The 26642-nt window shown below is 38.7% G+C and overlaps 1 protein-coding gene across 3 annotated transcripts in view; it reads left to right on the forward strand.

Annotated features, from left to right (window-relative positions):
- eps15l1 (epidermal growth factor receptor pathway substrate 15 like 1) overlaps window positions 1–26642 on the forward strand; it is a 67680-nt gene that overhangs the window by 16076 nt on the left and 24962 nt on the right. For 2 of the 3 annotated variants that reach the window (XM_062960005.1, XM_062960007.1), the window contains exons 9-20: window positions 187–347; window positions 1994–2150; window positions 4866–4951; window positions 5169–5241; window positions 9373–9534; window positions 15174–15371; window positions 19906–20076; window positions 22743–22845; window positions 22950–23000; window positions 23859–23998; window positions 24124–24187; window positions 26534–26596. In XM_062960005.1, the coding sequence (XP_062816075.1) occupies window positions 187–347; window positions 1994–2150; window positions 4866–4951; window positions 5169–5241; window positions 9373–9534; window positions 15174–15371; window positions 19906–20076; window positions 22743–22845; window positions 22950–23000; window positions 23859–23998; window positions 24124–24187; window positions 26534–26596 (1429 nt within the window). Of the gene's footprint in view, window positions 1–186; window positions 348–1993; window positions 2151–4865; window positions 4952–5168; window positions 5242–9372; window positions 9535–15173; window positions 15372–19905; window positions 20077–22742; window positions 22846–22949; window positions 23001–23858; window positions 23999–24123; window positions 24188–26533; window positions 26632–26642 lie in introns of all 3 variants that reach the window. The other variant, XM_062960006.1, reaches the window with a different exon arrangement.

Below are 26642 nucleotides of genomic sequence, written 5' to 3' on the forward strand. Positions count from 1 at the left end.
CTGCCTAGAGTTTGAGTCAAGTTCTGTTGGAGAACAGAGCAGTCCTGTGTTTGTCTGCAACTCTGGGCGTTGGGGGTGGAGCATCATCATCATCATCCTAGTGACACTAATAATAGGGACGGTGGGGGAGTTCCACTCGGAGTCCTTCCCAGTGGCCTCCCGGCTGAGCCTCTCTTTCCGCCCCAGGCCCCGTCGTCCAACTGGGTGGTGCTCCTGCCGGACAAGCTGCGCTATGACGAGATCTTCCTCAAGACGGACCTGGACCAGGACGGCTTTGTCAGCGGCCTGGAGGTGAAGGACATCTTCATGCACTCGGGCCTCTCCCAGAACCTCCTGGCCCACATCTGGTAGGACTTTCTCCCTCCCCAAGGGAAACCTTGTTGATGCTGGCAAAGGCTTTCATGGCCAGAATATCTCTGGGGTGTTGTTGTTGTTGTTGTTGTGTGGTTTCCGGGCTGTACGGCCCACCTGTTCTATCAGCATTGGCTCCTTTTTTCCATTTCTCCTGCATTGCCCACTGGCATCTGCAGAGGATCAAAATTTGGTTCAAAATATATATGATGTTGGAAAAACAAGAACAAGTTTATTCAGGCACAAAGCTTAGTGGTTACAATGATGTTTCTCACGAAGAGGTATCCTTAATAACAGTTACAATACCTGAATAAGATGAATCAACTCTCTAAAATATTAGATCTGCCAACTGCAAAAGGCCACCCGACTGGGATCTGCACGCATCATCCAAAAATACATCACACAATCCTAGACACTTGGGAAGTGTTTGACTTGTGATTCTGTGATACGAAATCCAGCATGTCTATCTGGCTTGCTGTGTCATAATAAAATAATAATAATAATAATAATAATAATAATAATAATAATACGTCACACAGTCCTAGACACTTGGGAAGTGTTCGACTTGTGATTTTGTGATACGAAATCCAGCATATCCATCTTGTTTGCTGTGTCATGCAATATAATAATAATAATAATAATAATAATAATAATAATAATAATACAATAATATAATAATAATATTACAATATAATAATAATACAATAATAATAATAATAATAATAATATAATAATAATAATACATCACACAGTCTTAGACACTTGGAAGTGTTCGACTTGTGATTTTGTGATACGAAATCCACCATATCTATCTTGTTTGCTGTGTCATGCAATATAATAATAATAATAATAATAATAATAATAATAATAATAATACAATATAATAATAATAATGATACAATATAATAATAATATAATAATAATAATAATAGTAATAATAATAAATCACACAGTCTTAGACACTTGGAAGTGTTCGACTTGTGGTTTTGTGATACAAAATCCAGCATATACATCTCGTTTGCTGTGTCATGCAATATAATAATAATAATAATAATAATAATAATAATAATAATACAATATAATAATAATAATAATAATAATAATACAATATAATAATAATATAATAATAATAATAGTAATAATAACAATAATAAATCACACAGTCTTAGACACTTGGAAGTGTTCGACTTGTGGTTTTGTGATACAAAATCCAGCATATACATCTCGTTTGCTGTGTCATGCAATATAATAATAATAATAATAATAATAATAATACAATATAATAATAATAATAATACAATATAATAATAATATAATAATAATAATAGTAATAATAACAATAATAAATCACACAGTCTTAGACACTTGGAAGTGTTCGACTTGTGGTTTTGTGATACAAAATCCAGCATATACATCTCGTTTGCTGTGTCATGCAATATAATAATAATAATAATAATAATAATACAATATAATAATAATAATAATAATACATCACACAGTCCTAGACACTTGAGAAGTGTTCGACTTGTGATTCTGTGATACGAAATCCAGCATATCTATCTTGTTTGCTGTGTCCTACTATGTCGTTGTGTCACTAACTATCATGGTAATAATGATCATCACCCTTGCTTCTCCCCGGCAGGGCCTTGGCGGACACCCGGCAGACGGGGAAGCTGAACAAGGACCAGTTTGCGCTGGCCATGCACCTCATCCAGCAGAAGGTCAGCAAGGGCCTGGACCCGCCCCAGGCGCTGCTCCCGGACATGATCCCCCCCTCGGAAAGGACCACCCCGGTCCAGGTGAGACCCCGACAACCCTTCCGGACCCCCTCTCTGCCCCTTCTGTGCCCCCTTCCCCCCCCTCAGTTCCCATTGACATACAGGGCAAGGTATGTTCAGTTTTTTTTTCACGTCAGGAGCAACCGGAGTTGCTTCTGGTGTGAGAGAATTGGCTGTCTGCAAGGACGTTGCCCAGGGGACGTTGCCCAGATGTTTCTGATGTTTTTACCATCCTTGTGGGAGGCTTCTCTCATGTCCCGGCATGGAGCTGGAGCTGACAGAGGGAGCTCATCTGCGCTCTCCCCGGGTGGGATTCGAACCTGGCAGCCTTCAGGTCAGCAGCCCAACCTTCAAGTCACGAGGCTTTTATCCCCTAGGCCACCGGAGGCTCCTATGTTCAGTTGATCATGCAGCTTCTCTGTGCAAAGTTTCTCTAGAGCAGTGATGGCCAACCTATGACACGCGTGTCAGCACGGACACGCCTAGCCATTTTTGCTGACACGCTGCCGCATACAGATTGATTGGGTGACTAATGTCTTTTGTGGCCAAATGTGGTGTGATTTGGTCCAGTGGTTTTGTTGTTTACTCCATGGGAATTATGCACATTACACACACACACACACACACAGAATCATAGAATCATAGAATAGTAGAGTTGGAAGAGACCACATGGGCCATCCAGTCCAACTCCCTGCTAAGAAGCTAAGATATATATATATATACATATACATATACATATACATATATATATATATATATATATATATATATATATATATACACACATATATATCTATCTGCTAAGAGATATATATATATATATATATATATATATATATATATATATATATATATATATAATCATTCTATTATTCTATTATTATTGTAGGATATTATTATTTTATTTATTTATTTATTTACTAGCTTTGCCCGGCCACGCGTTGCTGTGGCTTATGGGAATCCTTTGTTGGCCAGATGGAATAGCAGTGAATAGACTTGCAGTCTCAAAGCCTGGACGTTTTCTGGAGTAGCTGAGCTTTTTGTTGTATGAACGTAGAGGCATGGGTGAGGGGTTGTGCTGCCAAGTTTAGTGTTTCTGGGATGTGTCGTTTTGTTGTTTTGTCCTAGGCCGAAATTTTATTACCCTTCTATATATATAGATTTACAGCATTTATATTCCGCCCTTCTTTCTCACCCCAAAGGGGACTCAGGGCGGATCACATTACACATATAAGGCAAACATTCAATGCCTTTTGACATAGAACAAAGACAAACATACATAGGCTCCGAGCGGGCCTCGAACTCATGACCTCCAGGTCAGAGTGATTCATTGCAGCTGGTTGCAACAGGCTGCTCTCCAGCCTGCGCCACAGCCCGGGCCTTATTATTACTATTATATTATTATTATATTATTCATGACTACATTGAAACTACAAGAGAGAGAAATCAGCGTGGAAGCTGCAAGAGGTACCATAGATAGTTGTACATGGAAATAAGGGCAGTAAATAGTTTTTGATTAATTGATTAATTACTACATAGCATTACTGCGTATTGAACTACCTTTTCTGTCAAATTTGTTGTATAACATGATGTTTTGGTGCTTAATTTGTAAAATCATAACCTAATTTGATGTTTAATAGGCTCCTCCTTAATCTCTCCTTGTTATCCAACGTATTCGCTTATCCAACGTTCTGCCGGCCCGTTTATGTTGGATAAGTGAGACTCTACTGTCTATACAACATGTTGTGTGTGGTATTTCCTTAGTAATTCTTTTTCATTTTTTGTTGTTGTTGTTTTGTTTTGGGGTTTTGGGGGGGTTGTGTTTTTATCTTTGTGTCTTGGTTTTTTGTTTCTCCATTGTTCCTTTCCCCTATCGTCTCCTCTATAGTTGTTTTGGTTTTTCTTTTTCTGTGACATTTTATATTGATACCATTTTATTGTTTATGTAAAATAAACCATTAATAAAAATTATTTAATATGGATTCTGTATGTCCCCGAGTCCCCTCGGGCGAGAAGGGCGGGGTATAAATGTTGTAAATAAATTTATTTATTTATTTATTTACAGTATTTATATTCCGCCCTTCTCGCCCCGAAGGGGACTCGGGGCAGATCACATTACACATACAGTAGAGTCTCACTTATCCAACATAAACGGGCCGACAGAATGTTGGATAAGCGAATATGTTGGATAATAAGGAGGGATTAAGGAAAAGCCTATTAAACATCAAATTAGGTTATGATTTTACAAATTAAGCACCAAAACATCATGTTAGACAACGAATTTGGCAGAAAAAGTAGTTCAATACGCAGTAATGCTATGTAGTAATTACTGTATTTATGAATTTAGCACCAAAATATCACGATATATTGAAAACATTGACTACAAAAATGCGTTGGATAATCCAGAACGTTGGATAAGCGAGTGTTGGATAAGTGAGACTCTACTGTATAAGGCAAACATTCAATGCCTTTTAACATAGAACAAAGACAAGACAAACACGGGGCTCTGAGCTGGCCTCGAACTCATGACCTCCTGGTCAGAGTGATTCATTGCAGCTGGTTGCTCAACAGCCTGCGCCACAGCCCGGACATTTAAATAAAATAAATGTTGTTCTGTCAAAGTTCTGATATATCTCTCACACTGAAATTGCAATAAAAATATTATTATTATTAATATTAATGGTAATAATAATGTTGTTATGATGATAATAATATTTTTCCCGCCCTCCCTTGTAGGACAGCTCGAGTTCGGTGGGATCCGGGGAGTTCACGGGCGTCAAGGAGCTGGATGACATCAGCCAGGAGATCGCTCTCCTCCAGAGGTAAGGAAGGAAGGAAGGAAGGATGGAGAGCCATTGGCGGCCTTGCTGGCCCCGAGAATATAAACAAATGGCCGAGCTGTCGAGGCAAGTTTTGGGCGGCATGCCTACCTTTGGTGTGAAAATGATAAACTAAATAAAGAACTCAGTGGACACTTATTAAGACCGAAACGCTGAGAAGGAGAACCCTGACCGGCCTGCCCGTTGTGTTGTGTTGCAGGGAGAAGTATTCCTTGGAGCAAGAGATCCGGGAGAGGGAGGGGGCCATCCGCCAGAAAACCAGCGAAGTCCAGGTAAGGCCCTCCAGGTTTGCTCCCCAGTGAAGCTCCTCCGGGGAAAATCATGGAGATGGGGCCCCAAACCAGTTGCATCCCCTCATGGGTATTTTCCTAGAATGTCAGGACCCAGGCTGCAGAACACCAATAACCATGCGCAGAGACCAGAATCTATCTAATATCTTTATTAAGGAAAGTCAATAAAAACAAGTGAAGAATATAGTTCAGAAGTAGACCTTTCAGGAAAGGTCAAATATAGTCCAGTAAAGCAATGTCCAATATGTGATATTAGAGTCCAAAGTTATAATCCACTTCACCGAAACACACACTATTTGGCAAGCAATAGTGTGGGGAACTGTCCATAGTCTTTTGAGGCTTAAGGTAAATCCGAAGGAAACTGGTAAACAAGGCTTGAATCTAGGAAGCAAGGTCCGTGATTTAAAACGCAAGGCAAGGCAAGACTTGAAACTTGGCAAGAGCAAACTTGAAACAAGGCAAACATGAAACAAGAACTGAGTCCATAGAAGTCCGTGGAACAAGGCAGGGCTGGAAACTTGACCCGGGAGCTGGGAACTGGAGTATGAAGTCTACACACGATCTCACTCCTCCAGCTGACGAATTGACTCCGCAAGGATTTCTTTGCGGGCAAACACCTATATAGGATCTTGTTTTCCCGCCAAGGAACACTTTCTCTGGGGAACAAGAAACGAAACCTATACTGTGTCCAGATGCATGACTCCTTAAAGTTTCCCAAGGGAAACAGACTTAATCAGCTAATTGTCTGGCAGCTATCCTGGCGCTCCGGCGAGTCGCCTCTCGAGCGCCTCTATCTTGATTATAATAATCCCGGCGAGAAAATGGGGGAGATTTCTGCTCAAGGCTTGTTTGGCTGACTTCTGGTGGGCAAACATCTTGCAGGTGCAAGGGCTCCAAATCTGGCAGAAACGGCGGGAAACCCAAGTTTTCCTCTTCATCTGCCACAATAGTACATGGAACGGGACTACATGGCCCATGAGTCATCACATAGAATCACATTCATAGAGTCGGAAGGGACACCCAGAGGCCATCTAGTCCAGCTTCCTGTCGGCGTGGGGTCCAGGGTGGGTGCCGGGTGGGATTCTTCAAGCACCATCGCTCATCTTCTCCAGCACCCTGATGAATTGGTTGCAATCGTCTGCCACACCAATTCAGACTCTAAGTCAGGGGTCCCCAAACTTTTAAAGCAGAGGGCCGGTCCACCATCCTTCAGACTGTTGAGAGGCCAAATTATCATTTGGAAAAAAAAAAAAAAACGAAAAAATTCCTATGCACACTGCACGTATCTTATTTGTAGTGCAAAACAACAACAATAACAATAAAAGACCAATACAATATTTAAAAATGAAAATAATTTTAACCAACATAAACCTATCAGGATTTCAATGGAAAGTCTGGGCCTGCTTCTAGCCAATGAGATAGTCAGGTTAATTAGGATTGTTGTTGTTGTCTGTCTTCAAGTCATTTCAGACTCTGGGCGAGCCTAAGTCCAAAATTATTTATTTATTCATTTACTACATTTATTTACTACATTTATATCCCACCCTTCTCACCCTGAAGAGAACTCAGAGCAGCTGTATGTACATAGAATATATTATATTATTAGCATAGCACAATATTAGCATTATATATTACTATATTGAACTATACCACTATACTGTAATATTATATGTAATATATGATATATAATTAATATTATTATGTGGTATTATTATTAGTATTGTATAAAATGATAATATTATTATCAATATCATATGTATATACAATATATTATATTATTAAAACTGATATAAAAATATTATATTATAAATGAGGATGGGGGCCAGGTAAATGACCTTGGAGGGCCGCATCCCTCCCCCGGGCCTTAGTTTGGGGACCCCTGCTCTAAGACATCTGTTGTCTGAAGTCCAAACATTTATTTAAATATCTATAATACATATTTACAAAGCATAGCAAAAGCCATTGCTCTGAGCTGGCATTTCTCTTCAGCCTCTTGCCTCGGCAAGCACCAGCTCCACACACTCAGAGATAAGGAAAAAAACACATTCGTTCCGACCTCCAAAGACCGGAAATCATGCCTGATAGGTCAACAGCAGGCTGTCAGTCAAAACTAGCCTGCTGTTAACTGTTTCATTGCTGAAACACACACTCTTGCCTAACAGCAGAAAACACTTGATTTACATTTCATACACATACAACCATAATCCAACACTTCCTTCTGCCAGACAGGAAAACACAAGCAAAGCCCTCCCGGCAGATGGACATCCAGGCTGTTCAAAAGTATAAATAGAATCCAAGAGATGCAATAAACCCTCTCCCTTATCCAGTGCAATCCCCTTCTTCCATAGACACAAAGCCCTCCCAACAGATGGCCATCCAACCACATAGGCATTAGCAGGCTCATGCAGAAATGAGGCCATAGAAATAAGGCTGTAGAGCCATCCAACCAACATCCTTCTGCCATTGAAGAAGGTAAAGCAAAGTTGCTTCAACTAATAATAACAATAATAATAATAATAATAATAATAATAATAATAATAATAATAATAATAATTTTGTCTCCCCGAATCGGGGCAGCTTACATGGGGCATCAACAATATAAAAACAAGCAGTAAAACAAATCAAACAACAATAAAACACATACAATACATAATGATAAAATCATGGATAAGATCTTTAGGAAACTGGGCCAAAGTGCTAGTTATGTCGATAACTAAAGACTGAAAGCTGCCTCAATCAATCAAAGCTTTCTCCAAAATCCCAGACTGCGAATAAATAAAAAAAAAAAACATTCTTTTTGCCTTTCCCGACAGCTGATTACTGTCTCTCTTTGGTTGTAAATGAGCAGAGCGCCTGACTTTCTGAGAGTGTTCCCTATATTTATTGTAAAACTGCCTACGTTTCAAGGTTATGTTATCACTGCCAGGTGGCAAAACAACCTTCAAATCGCTACCAAACTGTTTTTCTGCAGAACTCGGTGAAAGGTCTTCCCTCAACACCTCCCCTGGCTCATCTGCACTTCATTCTGGCTGCTCAGGCCTCTCATCCACCCTCAACTCCAGCCCAAGCCCATCCTCAGGCTGCACAGGAATAAGGGAAACAGGCACAGACTGAACAGGCTGACATACAACACCGGGTGTTTTGGACTAACTCTCACATAGAAATAAGGCCCTAGATCAGGGGTCCCCAAACTAAGGCCCGGGGGCCGGATGCGGCCCTCCAAGGTCATTGACCTGGCCCCTGCCCTCATTTAAAATATAATATTTTATATCAGTTTTAATAATATAATACATTGTATATACATATGATATTGATACTAATATTATCATTTTATACAATATAATACTAATAATACCATATAATAATATTAATTATATGTTATATATTACATAGAATATTACAGTATAGTGGTTCAATATAGTAATATATAATGCGAATATTGTGCTATGCTAATAATATAATATATTGTATGTCCATACAGCTGCTCTGAGTCCCCTTCAGGGTGAGAAGGGCAGGATATAAATGTAGTAAATAAATGTAGTAAATGAATAAATAAATAGTTTTAGACTTAGGTTCGCCCAAGTCTGAAATGACTTAAAGGCACACAACAACAACAATCCTAATTAACCTGACTATCTCATTGGCCAGAAGCAGGTCCACACTTCCTATTGAAATCCTGATAGGTTTATGTTGGTTAAAATTGTTTTGATTTTTAAATATTGTATTGTTCTTTCGTTGTTGTTGTTGTTGTTGTTTCACTACAAATAAGACATGTGCGGTATGCATAGGAATTTGTAAATTTTTTTAATGATAATTCAGCCCCACAACAGTCTGAAGGATTGTGGACCGGCCCTCTGCTTCAAAAGTTTGAGGACCCCTGCCCTAGAGCCATCTAACCAACATCCTTCTTCCATTGAACCCCTCCCGACAGATGGCCACCCAGCTTCGTAGACATTAGAAGGCTCATGGAGGAATAAGGTTATAGAATTGTAGAGTCCAACAAGACCGCCCAAAGGCCATCCAGTCCAAGCTGGTTCAGCCAGGCAGGAAGGTACCACCCGAGCCCTCCCGACAGATGCCCATCTCCTTGACCGACACGTCTTGTCTCTCCAGGAGCTGCAGAACGACTTGGACCGGGAGGCCAACGGGCTGCAGGAGCTGGAGGCCCAGAAGCAGGACGCTCAGGGCCGGCTGGATGAGATGGACCAGCAGAAGGCCAAGCTGCGGGACATGCTGGGCGACGTCCGGCAGAAGTGCCAGGAGGAGAGCCAGGTGGTGAGTGCGGCCCCCATCATCATCATCATGTATCGCAATACAATATCTATATATATAAAAGGCTTTTGGCATCACGGCGACTCGCAAAACAACAAAACCCAACACCCCCCAAACTCTAAAATTGGCAACACAATCCATCATCCCTGCCTCCAGTAAGTTACAACACAATCACACAAAAAACACAACCACAACACCAAAAAAAGGCCAAAACCCACAACAGGCAATGTGCCATGCTTTCTATATTTTGTAATCTATATATATATAAGGCTTTTGGCATCACGGCGACTCACAAAACAACAAAACCCAACACCCCCCAAACTCTAAAATTGGCAACACAATCCATCATCCCTGCCTCCAGTAAGTTACAACACAATCACACAAAAAACACAACCACAACACCAAAAAAAGGCCAAAACCCACAACAGGCAATGTGCCATGCTTTCTATATTTTGTAATCTATATATATATAAGGCTTTTGGCATCACGGCGACTCACAAAACAACAAAACCCAACACCCCCCAAACTCTAAAATTGGCAACACAATCCATCATCCCTGCCTCCAGTAAGTTACAACACAATCACACAAAAAACACAACCACAACACCAAAAAAAGGCCAAAACCCACAACAGGCAATGTGCCATGCTTTCTATATTTTGTAATCTATATATATATAAGGCTTTTGGCATCACGGCGACTCACAAAACAACAAAACCCAACACCCCCCAAACTCTAAAATTGGCAACACAATCCATCATCCCTGCCTCCAGTAAGTTACAACACAATCACACAAAAAACACAACCACAACACCAAAAAAAGGCCAAAACCCACAACAGGCAATGTGCCATGCTTTCTATATTTTGTAATCTATATATATATAATACAAAATAATAAATACAGCCAGACATTGGAGCTGCAAGGATATTCAGTGCAATGCAACCACACCAATAAAAGATTAACCTTCATAAAAGGCGACCAGGCTTTGAAACAGTGATACTACTCTGAAGCTGACCAACCAAAGATTTCCCCTAGATAGCAAGCACCCAGGCTTTGAACCACCGAGGCTATTCATTACAATTCTACCCCCCTAAAAGGCAACTACCTAACCTTCCAAGCAGCAAGCCTATTCCTTTCTATTCCACCTACCTAACAAAGAATTCCCATACGCCACAGCAACGCGTGGCCGGGCACAGCTAGTAATTATATATAATACATAAGATATAATGTAACCTATATTAATACAATAGTAATGTAGAATGTAATAATATGATATGATAATGTAACATTATTGCTATATTATATACTAGCTGTGCCCGGCCACGCGTTGCTGTGGTGTAGTCTGGTGGTATGGAAAATAAAGTAATGAGGAAGTGGTGGTATTTGATATATGTTATATGCTTTTATATATGTATATAAGATTATTATCATTAATATTGTGGATATTATTATCATTGATACTATTGAGGCTGGATGGGCACCTGTTGAGGTGTTTTGATTGTGCTTTTCCTGCATGAAGGCAGAAGGGTGGTTGGACTAGATGATCTCTCTTCCATTTGTTGTTGTTGTTATTATTATTATTATTATTATTATTATTATTATTATTATTATTACTAGCTTTGCCCAGCCACGTGTTGCTGTGGCTTATGGGATTCATTTGTGAAATAGCAGGTGAAATAGCAGTGAATAGCCTTGCAGCCTCAAAGCCTGGCCGTTTTCTGGAGTAGCTGGAGTAGCAACCTCAGTCAAAGAGCTGTGAACCTGGCTACTTCCTTTGTAGGGGAAGCCTTGTTTGGCCAGCTTGAATTGCACTGAATAGCCTTGCAGCTTCAAAGCCTGGCCGCTTTCCACATAGGGCATCCTTGCTAGGGCAGGTTGAATGGGACGGAGTAGCCTCATGGCTTCAAAGCCTGGGGGTTTCCCACTGAGGGGAAATCTTGGTTGGCCAGGTTGAATAGCACTGAATAGCCTTGCTGCTTGCAAGCCTGGCCGCTTTCTACCTTGCGGAATCCTTGGTTGGCCAGGTTGAACAGCAATTAATAGTCTCGGTGTGGCAGGTACGAATGCTGCAATTAGGCACCTTGATTAGCATTTAATGGCCTTGCAGCTTCAAAGCCTGATTGTTTCCTGCCTGGGAGAATCCTCTGTTGGGAAGTGTTAGCTGGCCCTGATTGTTTCCTTTCTGGAATTCCCAATTTCCCTGCTTTCAGAGTGTTGCTCTTTATTTACTGTCCTGGTTTTAGAGAGTATATTGTTCTGCATTATTATACTACAGTAATTATTTCATATTATATTTGTAATCTTATATTATGTGCTTAGAAGTGGATTATATGAGGCCCCTTCTACACAGCTGTATAAAATCCACACTGAATTGGATTATATGGCAGCGTGGACTCAAGATAATCCAGTTCAAAGCAGATAATATAATATAAGATTATAAATGGGTAATACAGCTGTGTGGAAGGACCTTGAGTTTACACTGCCATATAATCCAGTTCAAATTGGATAATCTGTATTTTATAGGCAGTCTGAATCAGACCTAATTGCACACTGCCTGTGCCCTGGGTGCCATGAGTACTTAAAGTCTGTTATGTCGGGCAAGTTTGGTCTATCTCAGGGGTCCCCAAACTAAGGCCCGGGGGCCGGATGCAGCCCTCCGAGGTCATTGACCTGGCCCCCGCCCTCGGTTTTATAATATAATATATTGTATATACATATAATATGGATAATAATATTATAATGTAATACAATATAACACTAATAGTATTACCATAGAATAATATTAATTATATATTCTATATTACATATAATATTACTAATAATATTACAGTATAGTGGTATAGTTCAATATAGTAATATATAATGCTAATATTGTGCTATGCTAATAATATAATATATTGTATGTACATATAATATTGATAATAATATTATAATGTAATACAATATAACACTAATAATAATACCATATAATAATATTAATTATATATTCTATATTACATATAATATTACTAATAATATTACAGTATAGTGGTATAGTTCAATAAAGTAATATATAATGCTAATATTGTGCTATGCTTATAATATAATATATTGTATGTACATATAATATTGATAATAATATTATAATGTAATACAATATAACACTAATAATAATACCATATAATAATATTAATTATATATTCTATATTACATATAATATTACTAATAATATTACAGTATAGTGGTATAGTTCAGTATAGTAATATATAATGCTAATATTGTGCTATGCTAATAATATAATATATTGTATGTACATATAATATTGATAATAATATTATAATGTAATACAATATAACACTAATAATAATACCATATAATAATATTAATTATATATTCTATATTACTAATAATATTATAGTATAGTGGTATAGTTCAATAAAGTAATATATAATGCTAATATGGTGCTATGCTAATAATATAATATATTGTATGTACATATAATATTGATAATAATATTATAATGTAATACAATATAACACTAATAATAATACCATATAATTATATTAATTATATATTCTATATTACTAATAATATTATAGTATAGTGGTATAGTTCAATATAGCAATATATAATGCTAATATGGTGCTATGCTAATAATATAATATATTGCATGTACATATAATTTGTAAGCCACTCTTGAGTCCCCTTTGGGGTGAGAAGGGTGTGATACAAATGTAGTAAATTAATGCAGTAAATAAATAAATAATAAATAAATATTTTAAATAAATAAATAAATAAAAACATTTTAGACTTAGGCTCGCCCAAAGTCTGAAATGACTTGAAGGCACACAACAATAACAACAACAATCCTAATTAACTTGACTATCTCATTGGCCAGAAGCAGGCCCACACTTCCCATTGAAATCCTGATAAATGTAGGTTGGGTTAAAATTGTTTATATTTTTAAATATTGCATTGTTCTTTCATTGTTCTTATTGTTGTTGTTGTTGTTTTTGCACTACAAATAAGACATGTGCAGTGTGCATCGGAATTTGTTTGTATTTTTTTTTTTCAAATGATAATCCGGCCCCTCAACAGTCTGAAGGATTGTGGACCGGCCCTCGGCTTAAAAAGTTTGGGGACCCCTGGTCTAGATGCATCATTGTTGGGGTTCCGTTTGTTCTCTGGCTGCACGGAAGTGTTTTTCAACCTGGAGGTCGGGACCCCGGGGAGGGGGGGGTCGCGAGGGGGGTTCAGAGGGGTCGTGAAATTAGGAAGGTTGAGAAACGTTGCTCTGCAATGACACAACGTGGTTAGACCAGACCTGACATGAGGAGACATGATGATAGCCATGTACAAATACGTGAGGGGAAGTCCTAGGGCGGAGGGAGCAAGTCTTGGAGACTAGGACACAAGGGAACAATGGCTTCAAACTACAGGAAAGGAAGGAGATTCCACCTGAACATCAGGAAGAACTTCCTCACAGTGAGAAGGGCTGTTCACCAGTGGAACTCTCTCCCCGGGGCCGTGGTGGAGGCTCCTTCCTTGGAGGCTTTGAAGCAGAGGCTGGATGGCCATCTGTCGGGGGTGCTTTGAATGCGATTTCCTGCTTCTTGGCAGAATGGGGTTGGACTAGATGGCCCATGTGGTCTCTTCCAACTCTACTATTCTATGATTCTACTAGCTGTGCCCGGCCATGCGTTGCTGTGGCAAAGTGGTGGTGGTATTGGTTAAAAATTGTTGTGTAATTTTTATTTGACGTTATTTGCAATTTTTTATTAATTTTATTGTAAGTTATATTTTTATTTATTATATTTTATTATTTTCTTGTATTATTTTTAGTTATTTTCTGTTATTATAGTATTTTATTGTATTAATTTTTAGTGTTTTTTATTATTTTTGGGTTGCTAGGAGACCAAGTTGGAGGAGCTTAGCCTTCTAACTGGCAGCAATTGGATAAAAGCAATTATTCCTCTCTCTCTCTAATTAGGACTTTATTTTTCTTTTCTTTTTGTTGTATCAACCTAGAGGCGTGGATGATGGGTTGTGTTGTCAAATTTCGAGGTTGGGGGGCCTGTAGTTTTGTTGTTTTGTCCGGTGCCCTGATGCCATCACTCTTTTATATATATAGATATTGAACTATACCACTACAATGTAATATTATATGTAATATATAACATATAATTAAATTATTATATGGTATTATTATTGCAATTGGATAAAAGCAATTATTCCTCTCTCTCTCTAATTAGGACTTTATTTTTCTTTTCTTTTTGTTGTATCAACCTAGAGGCGTGGATGATGGGTTGTGTTGTCAAATTTCGGTTGGGGGGCCTGTAGTTTTGTTGTTTTGTGGGTCGCCGTGATGCCATCACTCTTTTATATATATAGATTACAAAATATAGAAAGCATGGCACATTGCCTGTTGTGGGTTTTGGCCTTTTTTTTTGGTGTTGTGATTGTGTTTTTTGTGTTGTATCTTACTGGAGGCAGGGATGATGGATTGTGTTGCCAATTTTAGAGTTTGGGGGGTGTTGGGTTTTGTTGTTTTGTGAGTCGCCGTGATGCCAAAAGCCTTTTATATATATAGATGATTCTATGACCTGGCCGTTGTGTCTCGCAAGGCTCGAATTGACACTCGCTTGCGCCCGGTTCTCGTTCCAGATTTCGTCGCTGAAGCTGCAGATCCAGACGCAGGAGTCGGACCTGCAGTCGCAGGCGGAGGGCATCGGGCAGGCCAAGGCCGAGCTGAGCCGGCTGCAGGAGGAGGAGACCCAGCTGGGGCAGAGCCTGCAGGCCGGGAAGGTCCAGCTGGAGACCATCATCAAGTCCCTCCAGTCCACCCAGGAGGAGATCAACCAGGTAGCAGGCCTTGCTTCCTTCCCTTGGCACGCTTTGCTCCTTGGAGACAGCCTTAGCCTTATTGTTATTGTTACCCTTCAGCCCTTATTGTTATTATTGATACTAGCTGTGCCCGGCCACGCGTTGCTGTGGCAAAGTATGGTGGTATGGGAAATAAAGTATTGAGAAATTGGTGGTAGTTAAGGTAAAGATAATCCAGTGCAAAGCAGATAATATAAGATTACAAATTTATTTATTATTATTTACTAGCTGTGCCCGGCCACGCGTTGCTGTGGCAAAGTAGTGGTGGTATTGGTTAAAAATTGTTGTGTAATTATTATTTGACGTTATTTGTGTTTTTAAATTACTTTTATTGTAAGTTATCTTTTTATTTATTGTATTTTATTATTTTCTTGTATTATTTTTAGTTATTTTCTGTTATTATAGTATTTTATTGTATTAATCTTTTAGTGTTTTTAATTATTTTTTAGTGTTTTTTATTATTTTTGATTGGGTTGCTAGGAGACCAAGTTGGAGGAGCTTAGCCTTCTAACTGGCAGCAATTGGATAAAAACAATTATTCCTCTCCCTCTAATTAGGACTTTATTTTTTTTTGTTGTATCAACCTAGAGGCGTGGATGATGGGTTGTGTTGTCAAATGTCGAGGTTGGGAGGCCTGTAGTTTTGTTGTTTTGTGGGTCGCCATGATGCCATCACTCTTTTATATATATAGATTATTTGCGACATTTATATACCGCCCTTCTCACTCAGGGCGGTTTACAAGTATATATACATACATTATATTATACAACTATATCACAATATTATTAGTAATATTGCATGTAATATAAATATACAATTATAATAGTCAATTATAATTATTATTACATTGTATTACATCATAATATTATTATTAATATTACATGTATATACAATGTATTATAATATTAGTGTAGTATAATATTATTATATATCATTATATCATTAAATTGATACAGGAGACATGGTGGAAAGATGTCTTCCTGGCCCCGCCTTCTTCATTCTGCTCCAGATATAAAACTAGCATAGCATGTTATTGCGGATAGGAGCCTCTAGCTGATGTAAAAAGACAAGATGGAAGTCTCTTCATGGCCCCCTCTTAGCTCTGGCACCCGAGCGTCAGTTGGAGATGGTGGGATATATAGCTGTGTGGAAGCGCCTTGAGTCTACACTGCCATATAATCCAGTGCAAATTAGATAATCTGTGGAAGAGGCCTAAGTGAGGCCTAAGTCTGCCTGTTCCCTGGGCTGAGTTGGTTGCTAGGAGACCAAGTGGGCAGAGATTAGCCCTCTAACTGGCAGCAATTGGATAAAAACAATTATTCCTTTCCCTTTAATTAGGACTTTATTTTTCTTTTCTTTTTGTTGTATCAACCTAGAGGCATGGATGATGGGTTGTGTTGTCAAATTTCGAGGTTGGAGGTTTCGAGGTTGTTGTTTTGCCGGTCGCCGTGATGCCATCACTCATTTATATATATAGATTGGTATTGTTATCTTAGACGTAGCCCACCATTGTCTCCTCTTGACTTGTTTACTCTCTGGAGACATCCCTAACCTAGGTGCTAGCCCTTGATTGCCCCTGCCTGGAGACAATTATTATTATTATTATTATTATTATTATTATTATTATTATGACACAGCAAACAAGATATGCATGCTGGATTTCATATCTCCTTATCAGCTTTTCCTTCAATTTTGTCAAGGAACTTTCCATGCAATGTTTTGTGGTGCCAGCTGTCAGCTCTAGTTTGTAGTGCGGTTTTCTTGTACTGATTCTTTTATTATTATTCTTTGATTATTTTAGAAGTAGCCTGGCATCTGTTCTCTTTGCATTGTTTACCGCCTTGGAGACTTCCTTAGCTTGGGTGGCATTCGCTAGCTCTTGGTTGCTTTGTTCCTGGATACATAATAATAATAATAATTATTATTATTTTATTATGACACAGCAAACAAGATAGATATGCTGGATTTCGTATCACAAAATCACAAGTCAAACACTTCCCAAGTGTCTAGGACTGTGTGATGTATTATTATTATTATTATTATTATTTTATTATGAAACAAACAAGACAGATATGCTGGATTTCGTATCACAAAATCACAAGTCGAACACTTCCCAAGTGTCTAGGACTGTGTGATGTATTATTATTATTATTATTGTTATTATTATTATTATTATTATTATTATTATTATGACACAGTAAACAAGATAGGTATGCAGGATTTCGTTTCACCAAATCACAAGTCGAACACTTCCCAAGTGTCTAGGACTGTGTGATGTATTACTATTATTATTATTATTATTATTATTATTATTATTATGACACAGCAAACAAGATAGATATGCTGGATTTCATATCACCAAATCACAAGTCGAACACTTCCCAAGTGTCTAGGACTGTGTGATGTATTATTATTATTATTATTATTATTATTATTATTATTATTATTATATTGTATGACACAGCAAACAAGATAGATATGCTGGATTTCGTATCACAAAACCACAAGTCGAATACTTCCCAAATGTCTAGGACTGTGTGATGTATTATTATTATTATTATTATTTTATTATGACACAGCAAACAAGATAGATATGCTGGATTTCGTATCACAAAATCACAAGTCGAACACTTCCCAAGTATCTAGGACTGTGTGATGTATTTTCGGATGATGCGCGCAGATCCCAGTCGGGTGGCCTTTTGCAGTTGGCAGATCGTAATTTTGTCAATGTCTATTGTTTCCAAATGCCGACTGAGATCTTTTGGCACGGCACCCAGTGTGCCCATCACCACCGGGACCACCTGCACTGGTTTCTGCCAGAGTCTTTGAAGTTCAGTCTTGAGGTCCTGATAGCGGCTGAGTTTTCCTGTTGTTTTTCTTCAATGCGACTGTCACCTGGGATGGAGACATCAATGATCCAAACCAGGTCATAGCCAGGTCTTCTCCTTATCAGCTTATCCTTCAATTTTGTCAAGGAACTTTCCATGCAATGTTTTGTTGTGCCAGCTGTCAGCTCTAGTTTGTAGTGTGGTTTTCTTGTACTGATTCTTTGCTGTGTTCTGAGGAGTTTCTGATTTTTGACTTCAATTAAAGCAGGTTCTTCACTTTGCTTTACATATTCTTCTTCTTTGACTGCTTGTTTTACTTGCAAGAGTCCTCTGCCCCCTGATCTTCTAGGCAGATATAGCCGGTCAACATCACTGCGAGTGTGCAGTGAGTGATGAATGGTCATGAGTTTTCTTGTTTTTCTGTCCAAATTATTATTATTATTATTATTATTATTATTATTATTTTAGAAGTAGCCTGGCCTCTGTTCTCTTTGCATTGTTTACCGCCTTGGCGACTTCCTTAGCTTGGGTGGCATTCGCTAGCTCTTGGTTGCTTTGTTCCTGGATACATTATAATTATAATTATTATTATAATTCCCTTTACATTGTTTACTACCTGGAGACATCCTTAGCCTGGATGATGCTCATTATTCACTGTCTTGATTCTGATGTATTTTAATACTGGTCCCCAAACATTTGCAAATCGGGCTTGTTAACTGTATCAAGGGCTAGTGAACGCCACCCAGACAAAGGATGTCTCCAGACAATAAACAGTTAAAGGGAACCAAGGTGAGGCTACATCCAAGTTTTCTCTTTCGACCAGGCATGGGCAAACTTTGCGTCGCACTCCAGGGCAGGAAATCCCTCTGACTGTAAACAGCACACCCAATTGGTAAAACCAGCAAGCAGTTTATTGTAGAATATATAAAGCAAAGCAATAAGAGTAAAAAGTGCAATCCAACATTAGTCAGTAGTGAAGAATGTCTTTAGGGTTTCAGCATTAATCCCAAGCATCAAAATGTAGAACTTCCATGGAGCTAACTGATTACTGTCTCTCTTTGGTTGTAAACGAGCAGAGCGCCTAACTTTCTGAGAGTCTTCCCTATATTTATTGTAATACTGCCTACGGTTCAAGGTTGTGTTGTTACTGCCAGCTGGCAAAACAACCTCTGAAGGGTTTTCCCCCGACACCTCCCCTGGCTCAAGGCTCTCATCTGAACCTTAATAATAATAAATAAAACTTTATTTATACCCCGCCACCATCTCCCCATGGGGACTCGGGGATAAACCTTGCTTATCTACACTTAATTCTGGTTGCTCAGGCCTCTCATCTAGACATCATCCGTCTCAGGGGAAACAGACACAGACTGAACAGGCTGACAGACAACTGTATGGCCCTCCTGGTGTTTTGGACTTCAACTCTCGCAATTCCAAAAATTGTGTTTTGGGTGTTTTGTTGTGCCAGCTGTCAGCTCTAGTTTGTAGTGCGGTTTTCTTGTACTGATTCTTTTTTGGACTTCAACACCCGGATGGCCGAAGTTGGCCCATGCCTGCATTCTATTTGTATATGACATGATGATCTTCCTCTCTCTCTCTCTCTCTCTCTCCTGGGAGACCCCAGGCCTCCTCGTGGCTGCTCTTCTGGCCGTGACGTTGGTGGTCTTTGTCTGTCTTTCTGTTGCCAGGCCCGTAGCCGCCTCTCTCAGCTCCAGGAGAGCCACCGGGGCCTGGAGCCCTTCCCCGAGGGGCTGAACGGCATCCACCAGGGAGGAGGCAGCATGACCAACCTGGCCGACCTCAGCGAAGGCCTCCCGGCACCACCGCAGCCCAAGGAGCGGCCCAGCTTCGGCGCCCTGGTGAGCAGACCCACGTCCCAGCAGCCAAAGGGCTTTGTAATCCAATGTATCATCACCGCCCAGGTCCCAGGATCCCTTCCGTGGGGAGTGTCTTCAAGCCGGGCCTCCCTCTCATCCCTGGGCATTGCATTTTATAATAATAACTAGCTGTGCCCGGCCACGCGTTGCTGTGGCAAAGTGGTGGTGGTATTGGTTAAAAATTGTTGTGGAATTTTTATTTGACGTTATTTGTATTTTTAAATTAATTTTATTGTCACTTATCTTTTTATTTATTATATTTTAGTATTTTCTTTTATTATTTTTAGTTATTTTGTGTTATTTTGTAGTATTTTATTGTATTAATTTTTTAATGTTTTTAATTACTTTTAGTGTTTTTTATTATTTTTATTGTATTATTTGTATGCATTTCATTTTGTATTGTTTTATTATTATTTGTTCGTATTATTATTTGTATGTATTATATTTTATTATTTGAATATACTATTTTTTATGTTTTTTAATTGTATTATTGTATTTTTATGGGGGGGTTGTATTTATTTTATTATTTTTGTTTGTCTTTGTATTGGGTTCTGTGGTCTGCCTGGTCATGTTTGAAATGTATTCTCTCCTGATGTTTCTAATTGGCAGCTATTGGATAAAAACAACTATTCCTTTTCTTCTAATTAGGACTTTATTTTTCTTTTCTTTTTGTTGTATCAACCTAGAGGCGTGGATGATGGGTTGTGTTGTCAAATTTCGAGGTTGTGGGGCCTATAGTTTTGTTGTTTTGTGGGTCGCCGTGATGCCATCACTCTTTTATATATATAGATATTGAACTATACCACTACAATGTAATATTATATGTAATATATAACATATAATTAAATTATTATATGGTATTATTATTATTAGTAGTAGTATTTTATTGTATAACATAATAATATTAATATTATATGTATATACAATATATTATATTACTTAAAATGATATAAAATATTATATTATAAAACTGAGGGCGGAGACCAGGTAAATGACATACATACACATATATACATATTCATATACATATACACATACACACATATGCATATATACAAACATTCGCACACATAGATACATACACATATATACATATTCATATACACATACACATACACACATATGCATATATACAAACATTCATACACATAGATACATACACATACACACATATGCATACACATACACACATATACACACATGGCCTATCTGTTGTGGGTACTTTGATTACACTTTTCCTGCATGGCCTTTGAAGGTCTCTTCCAATTCTGTTATTATTATTATTATTATTATTATTATTATTATTAAGCAGAGGCTAGACAGCCATCTGTCGGGGGTGCTTTGATGGTGCCTTTCCAGCATGAGGGCAGGAGGGGGTTGTGTTAATGTGAGATTTGTGTATTGATAGTGTTTAAATGCAATTTGTGTCATGCAACTGATTGCATCATCCAGAATGTACCATAATGTGGAAAAAGTTAATGGCCAAGAAGCTATGATGATCCTGATGTGTGGCTGGAACTAGGGAGTATCCAGACACAAGTGTTTGGATTTGTGCCATGCTTGTATTGCAACTGATTGCATCATCCAGAATGTACCATAGTGTGGAAAGAGTTAATGGCCAAGAAGCTATGATGATCCTGATGTGTGGCTGGAACTAGGAAGTATCCAGACACAAGTGTTTGGATTTGTGCCATGCTTGTATTGCAACTGATTGCATCATCCAGAATGTACCATAGTGTGGAAAGAGTTAATTGCCAAGAAGCTATGATGATCCTGATGCGTGGCTGGAACTAGGGAGTATCCAGACACAAGTGTTTGGATTTGTGCCATGCTTGTATTGCAACTGATTGCATCATCCAGAATGTACCATAGTGTGGAAAGAGTTAATTGCCAAGAAGCTATGATGATCCTGATGCGTGGCTGGAACTAGGGAGTATCCAGACACAAGTGTTTGGATTTGTGCCATGCTTGTATTGCAACTGATTGCATCATCCAGAATGTACCATAGTGTGGAAAGAGTTAATGGCCAAGAAGCTATGATGATCCTGATGTGTGGCTGGAACTAGGGAGTATCCAGACACAAGTGTTTGGATTTGTGCCATGCTTGTATTGCAACTGATTGCATCATCCAGAATGTACCATAGTGTGGAAAGAGTTAATGGCCAAGAAGCTATGATGACCTTGATGCGTGGCTAGAACTAGGGAGTATCCAGACACAAGTGTTTGGATTTGTGCCATGCTTGTATTGCAACTGATTGCATCATCCAGATTGTATCATAATGTGGAAAGAGTTAATTGCCAAGAAGCTATGATGTCCTTGATGTGTCTGGAACTAGGGAGTATCCAGACACAAGTGTTTGTGCATAACGATTGCATCAGTTCAGTTCTGTTCAGTTGAGTTCTGTCTGCCTAGAGTTTGAGTCAAGTTCTGTTGGAGAACAGAGCAGTCCTGTGTTCGTCTGTCGTCTGCAAGGTCTCTGAGTGTCTCTTCGTTCTGCGCTCCACTGCTTCCATCCAACTACTGCTGCGCTGCTAATACTCTGACAATTGGTTATGGGCCCAGATCCTAGACTGCTGCAGACAGTAAAACTTTGTAAATAGTTTTACCAAGGTCTCTGAGTATCTCTTCGTTCTGTGCTCCACTGCAGGAGGACCCTTTCCGGAACAAGGCGCTGCTCTTCAGCGGGGCCGGCATGGGGCCCCCCGACCTGCCCCCGGACCCCTTCCATGCCGAGGACCCCTTCAAAGGCAGTAAGGAGCGCGGGGGAGGGGGGCAAGGAGGAGGGGGGGCGGGAGTGACCTCACCGGGAAGGAAGTGACCCCTCCCCACCTACCTTTCTCCCTTTCCCACCCAGGTGACCCCTTCCAGAACGACCCTTTTGCAGAGCAGCCCCCGGCACCCTCAGGTGAGACCCCCCGAAGACCCAACTTCAGTCATTTGGAAACTGGTTTTGAGGGCAGTTTATTTTATTTATTACCATTATATTATTATTATTATTATTATTATTATTATTATTATTATTATTATTATTATTATTATTATGACGCAGCAAACAAGATAGACATGCTGGATTTCGTATCACAAAATCACAAGTCAAACACTTCCCAAGTGTTGTTGTTATTATTATTATTATTATTATTATTATTACGACACAGCAAACAAGATAGACATGCTGGATTTCGTATCACAAAATCACAAGTCAAACACTTCCCAAGTGTTGTTGTTATTATTATTATTATTATTATTATTACGACACAGCAAACAAGATAGACATGCTGGATTTCGTATCACAAAACCACAAGTCGAACACTTCCCAAGTGTCTAGGACTGTGTGATGTATTAGTATTATTATTATTATTACTATTATTATTATTTTATTATGACACAGCAGACAAGAACTATATGCTGGATTTCGTATCACAAAATCACAAGTCGAACACTTCCCAAGTGTCTAGGACTGTGTGATGTATTTATTATTATTATTATTATTATTATTATTATTATTATTATTATTATTATTATATTATGACACAGCAAACAAGATAGATATGCTGGATTTTGTATCACAAAATCACAAGTTGAACACTTCCGAAGTGTCTAGGACTGTGTGATGTATTATTATTATACACTCAGGATCTCAAGAAACTGGGCAAAATAATAATAATGATGATGATGATGCTGTGAACTCATTGTGTATCAAGTGATGATGCTAAATCCGTGCTTCCTGAACGTAGTGCGGCCTGTATGTTTTCTTCCCGGCCAGACCCCTTTGGGGGAGACCCCTTTGAGGAGAGCGACCCCTTCCGGGCTCCGGCGCCCGAGGACTTCTTCAAGAAGGCCGAGAGGAGCGACCCCTTCACCTCCGACCCCTTCCTGCAAAACAACCCCACCCTGCCCTCCAAAGTAAGCCTGCCAGGAGCTTTCCCTGACGCCCTTTCACCGGGTTTTGATTTATTTACTTCCCGGGTTTTGTTGCCGGGCCAAACCACCCTCTCTCTCACCCTCTTGTCTTTGTCTTTCTTCTTCAGCCGAACTTCTTCGAGAACGACGACCCTTTCCTGTCCTTGAGCATGGCCTCTTCAAAAGCCCCAGGTGAGAAACACAGGATGGCGATCATAATAATAATAATAATAATAATAATAATAATAATAATAATAATAATAATAATTAGACATTGACAAAATTACGATCTGCCAACTGCAAAAGGCCACCCTGCTGGGATCTGCACGCATCATCCAAAAATACATCACACAGTCCTAGACACTTGGGAAGGGTTCGACTTGTGATTTTGTGATACGAAATCCAGCATATCTATCTTGTTTGCTGTGTCATAATAAAATAATAATAATAATAATAATAATAATAATAATAATAATAATAATAATAATACATCGCACAGTCCTAGACACTTGGGAAGTGTTCGACTTGTGGTTTTGTGATACGAAATCCAGCATATCTATCTTGTTTGCTGTGTCATAATAATAATAATAATAATAATAATAATAATAATAATAATAATAATAATAAATACATCACACAGTCCTAGACACTTGGGAAGTGTTCGACTTGTGGTTTTGTGATACGAAATCCAGCATATCTATCTTGTTTGCTGTGTCGTAATAAAATAATAATAATAATAATAATAATAATAATAATACATCGCACAGTCCTAGACACTTGGGAAGTGTTCGACTTGTGATTTTGTGATACGAAATCCAGCATATCTATCTTGTTTGCTGTGTCATAATAAAATAATAATAATAATAATAATAATAATAATAATAATAATAATAATAATAATAATACATCGCACAGTCCTAGACACTTGGGAAGTGTTCGACTTGTGATTTTGTGATACGAAATCCAGCATATCTATCTTGTTTGCTGTGTCATAATAAAATAATAATAATAATAATAATAATAATAATAATAATACATCGCACAGTCCTAGACACTTGGGAAGTGTTCGACTTGTGGTTTTGTGATACGAAATCCAGCATATCTATCTTGTTTGCTGTGTCGTAATAAAATAATAATAATAATACAATAATAATAATAATAATAATAATAATAATAATAATAATAATAATACATCACACAGTCCTAGATGCTTGGGAAGTGTTCGACTTGTGATTTTGTGATATGAAATCCAGCATGTCTATCTTGTTTGCTGTGTCATAATAATAATAATAATAACAACAACATCATACAATCCTAATGTTTGGAGTGACCCCTAAGGATCATCCAGATCAACTTCCTTCTACCATGCAGGAGGACACAATCCAAGCACTCCTGACAGATGGCCATCCACTTGACAGATGGCCTCTCACTCCAGCTTTTATCTTTGTGTTTACGTGGCCTGCCCTTGTTTTATTGTTTTCTGATTTCTTGATGTAATGCCTATTATCATTTATTGTATTTTTTAATGGTGCTATGATATGTTGTTTTTATATCTTATTATGTTGTATTGCTCTGGGCATGGCCCCATGTTAGCCGCCCCGAGTCCCCGTTGGGGAGATGGTGGGGGGGTATAAATAAAGTTTTTTTTATTATTATTATTATTATTATTATTATTATTATTATTATTATTATTATTATTATTATCCATCCTCAACAAGTTCTCACCAACACCACCAGACAAGCCACAGCAACGCGTGGCCGGGCACAGCTAGTCTATATATATAAAAGAGTGATGGCATCACGGCGACCCACAAAACAACAAAACTACAGGCCCCCCCAACCTCGAAATTTGACAACACAACCCATCATCCACGCCTCTAGGTTGATACAACAAAAAGAAAAGAAAAATAAAGTCCTAATTAGAGAGAGAGAGGAATAATTGCTTTTATCCAATTGCTGCCAGTTAGAAGGCTAAGCTCCTCCAACTTGGTCTCCTAGCAACCCAATAAAAAATAATAAAAACACTAAAAATTAATACAATAAAATACTATAATAACAGAAAATAACTAAAAATAATACAAGAAAATAATAAAATATAATAAATAAAAAGATAACTTACAATAAAATTAATAAAAAATTGCAAATAACGTCAAATAAAAATTATACAACAATTTTTAACCAATACCACCACCACTTTGCCACAGCAACGCGTGGCCGGGCACAGCTAGTATATATATAAAAATGTAATGTGCATAATTCCCACGGAGTAAACAACAAAACCACTGGACCAAATCACACCAAATTTGGCCACAAAAGACATTGTCACCCAATCCATCTGCATGCGGCAGCGTGGCAGCAAAAATGTCTAGGCGTGTCCGTGCTGACACGCGTGTCATAGGTTGGCCATCCCTGTCCTATCCTATATTCAGACATGGCTCCTCTCGTGTCCATGAGCGAGTGTGGGATGGATGTGTGGGTCGCCAAGGCCTGGCCTGTGGGTTGATGTGACGGCGAGAGCTTTTCTTTCCTGCCCCCCAGACCCCTTTGGCACCTTGGACGCCTTTGGCAGCAGCGCCTTCAGCGGAGGAGGAGGAGGAGGAGGCGAAGGCTTTGCAGACTTCAGTCGGATGTCCAAGGTGTGTTTCTG

Source organism: Anolis carolinensis, unplaced genomic scaffold (assembly GCF_035594765.1).
Source record: "Anolis carolinensis isolate JA03-04 unplaced genomic scaffold, rAnoCar3.1.pri scaffold_7, whole genome shotgun sequence".
Lineage (NCBI taxonomy): Eukaryota > Metazoa > Chordata > Lepidosauria > Squamata > Dactyloidae > Anolis > Anolis carolinensis.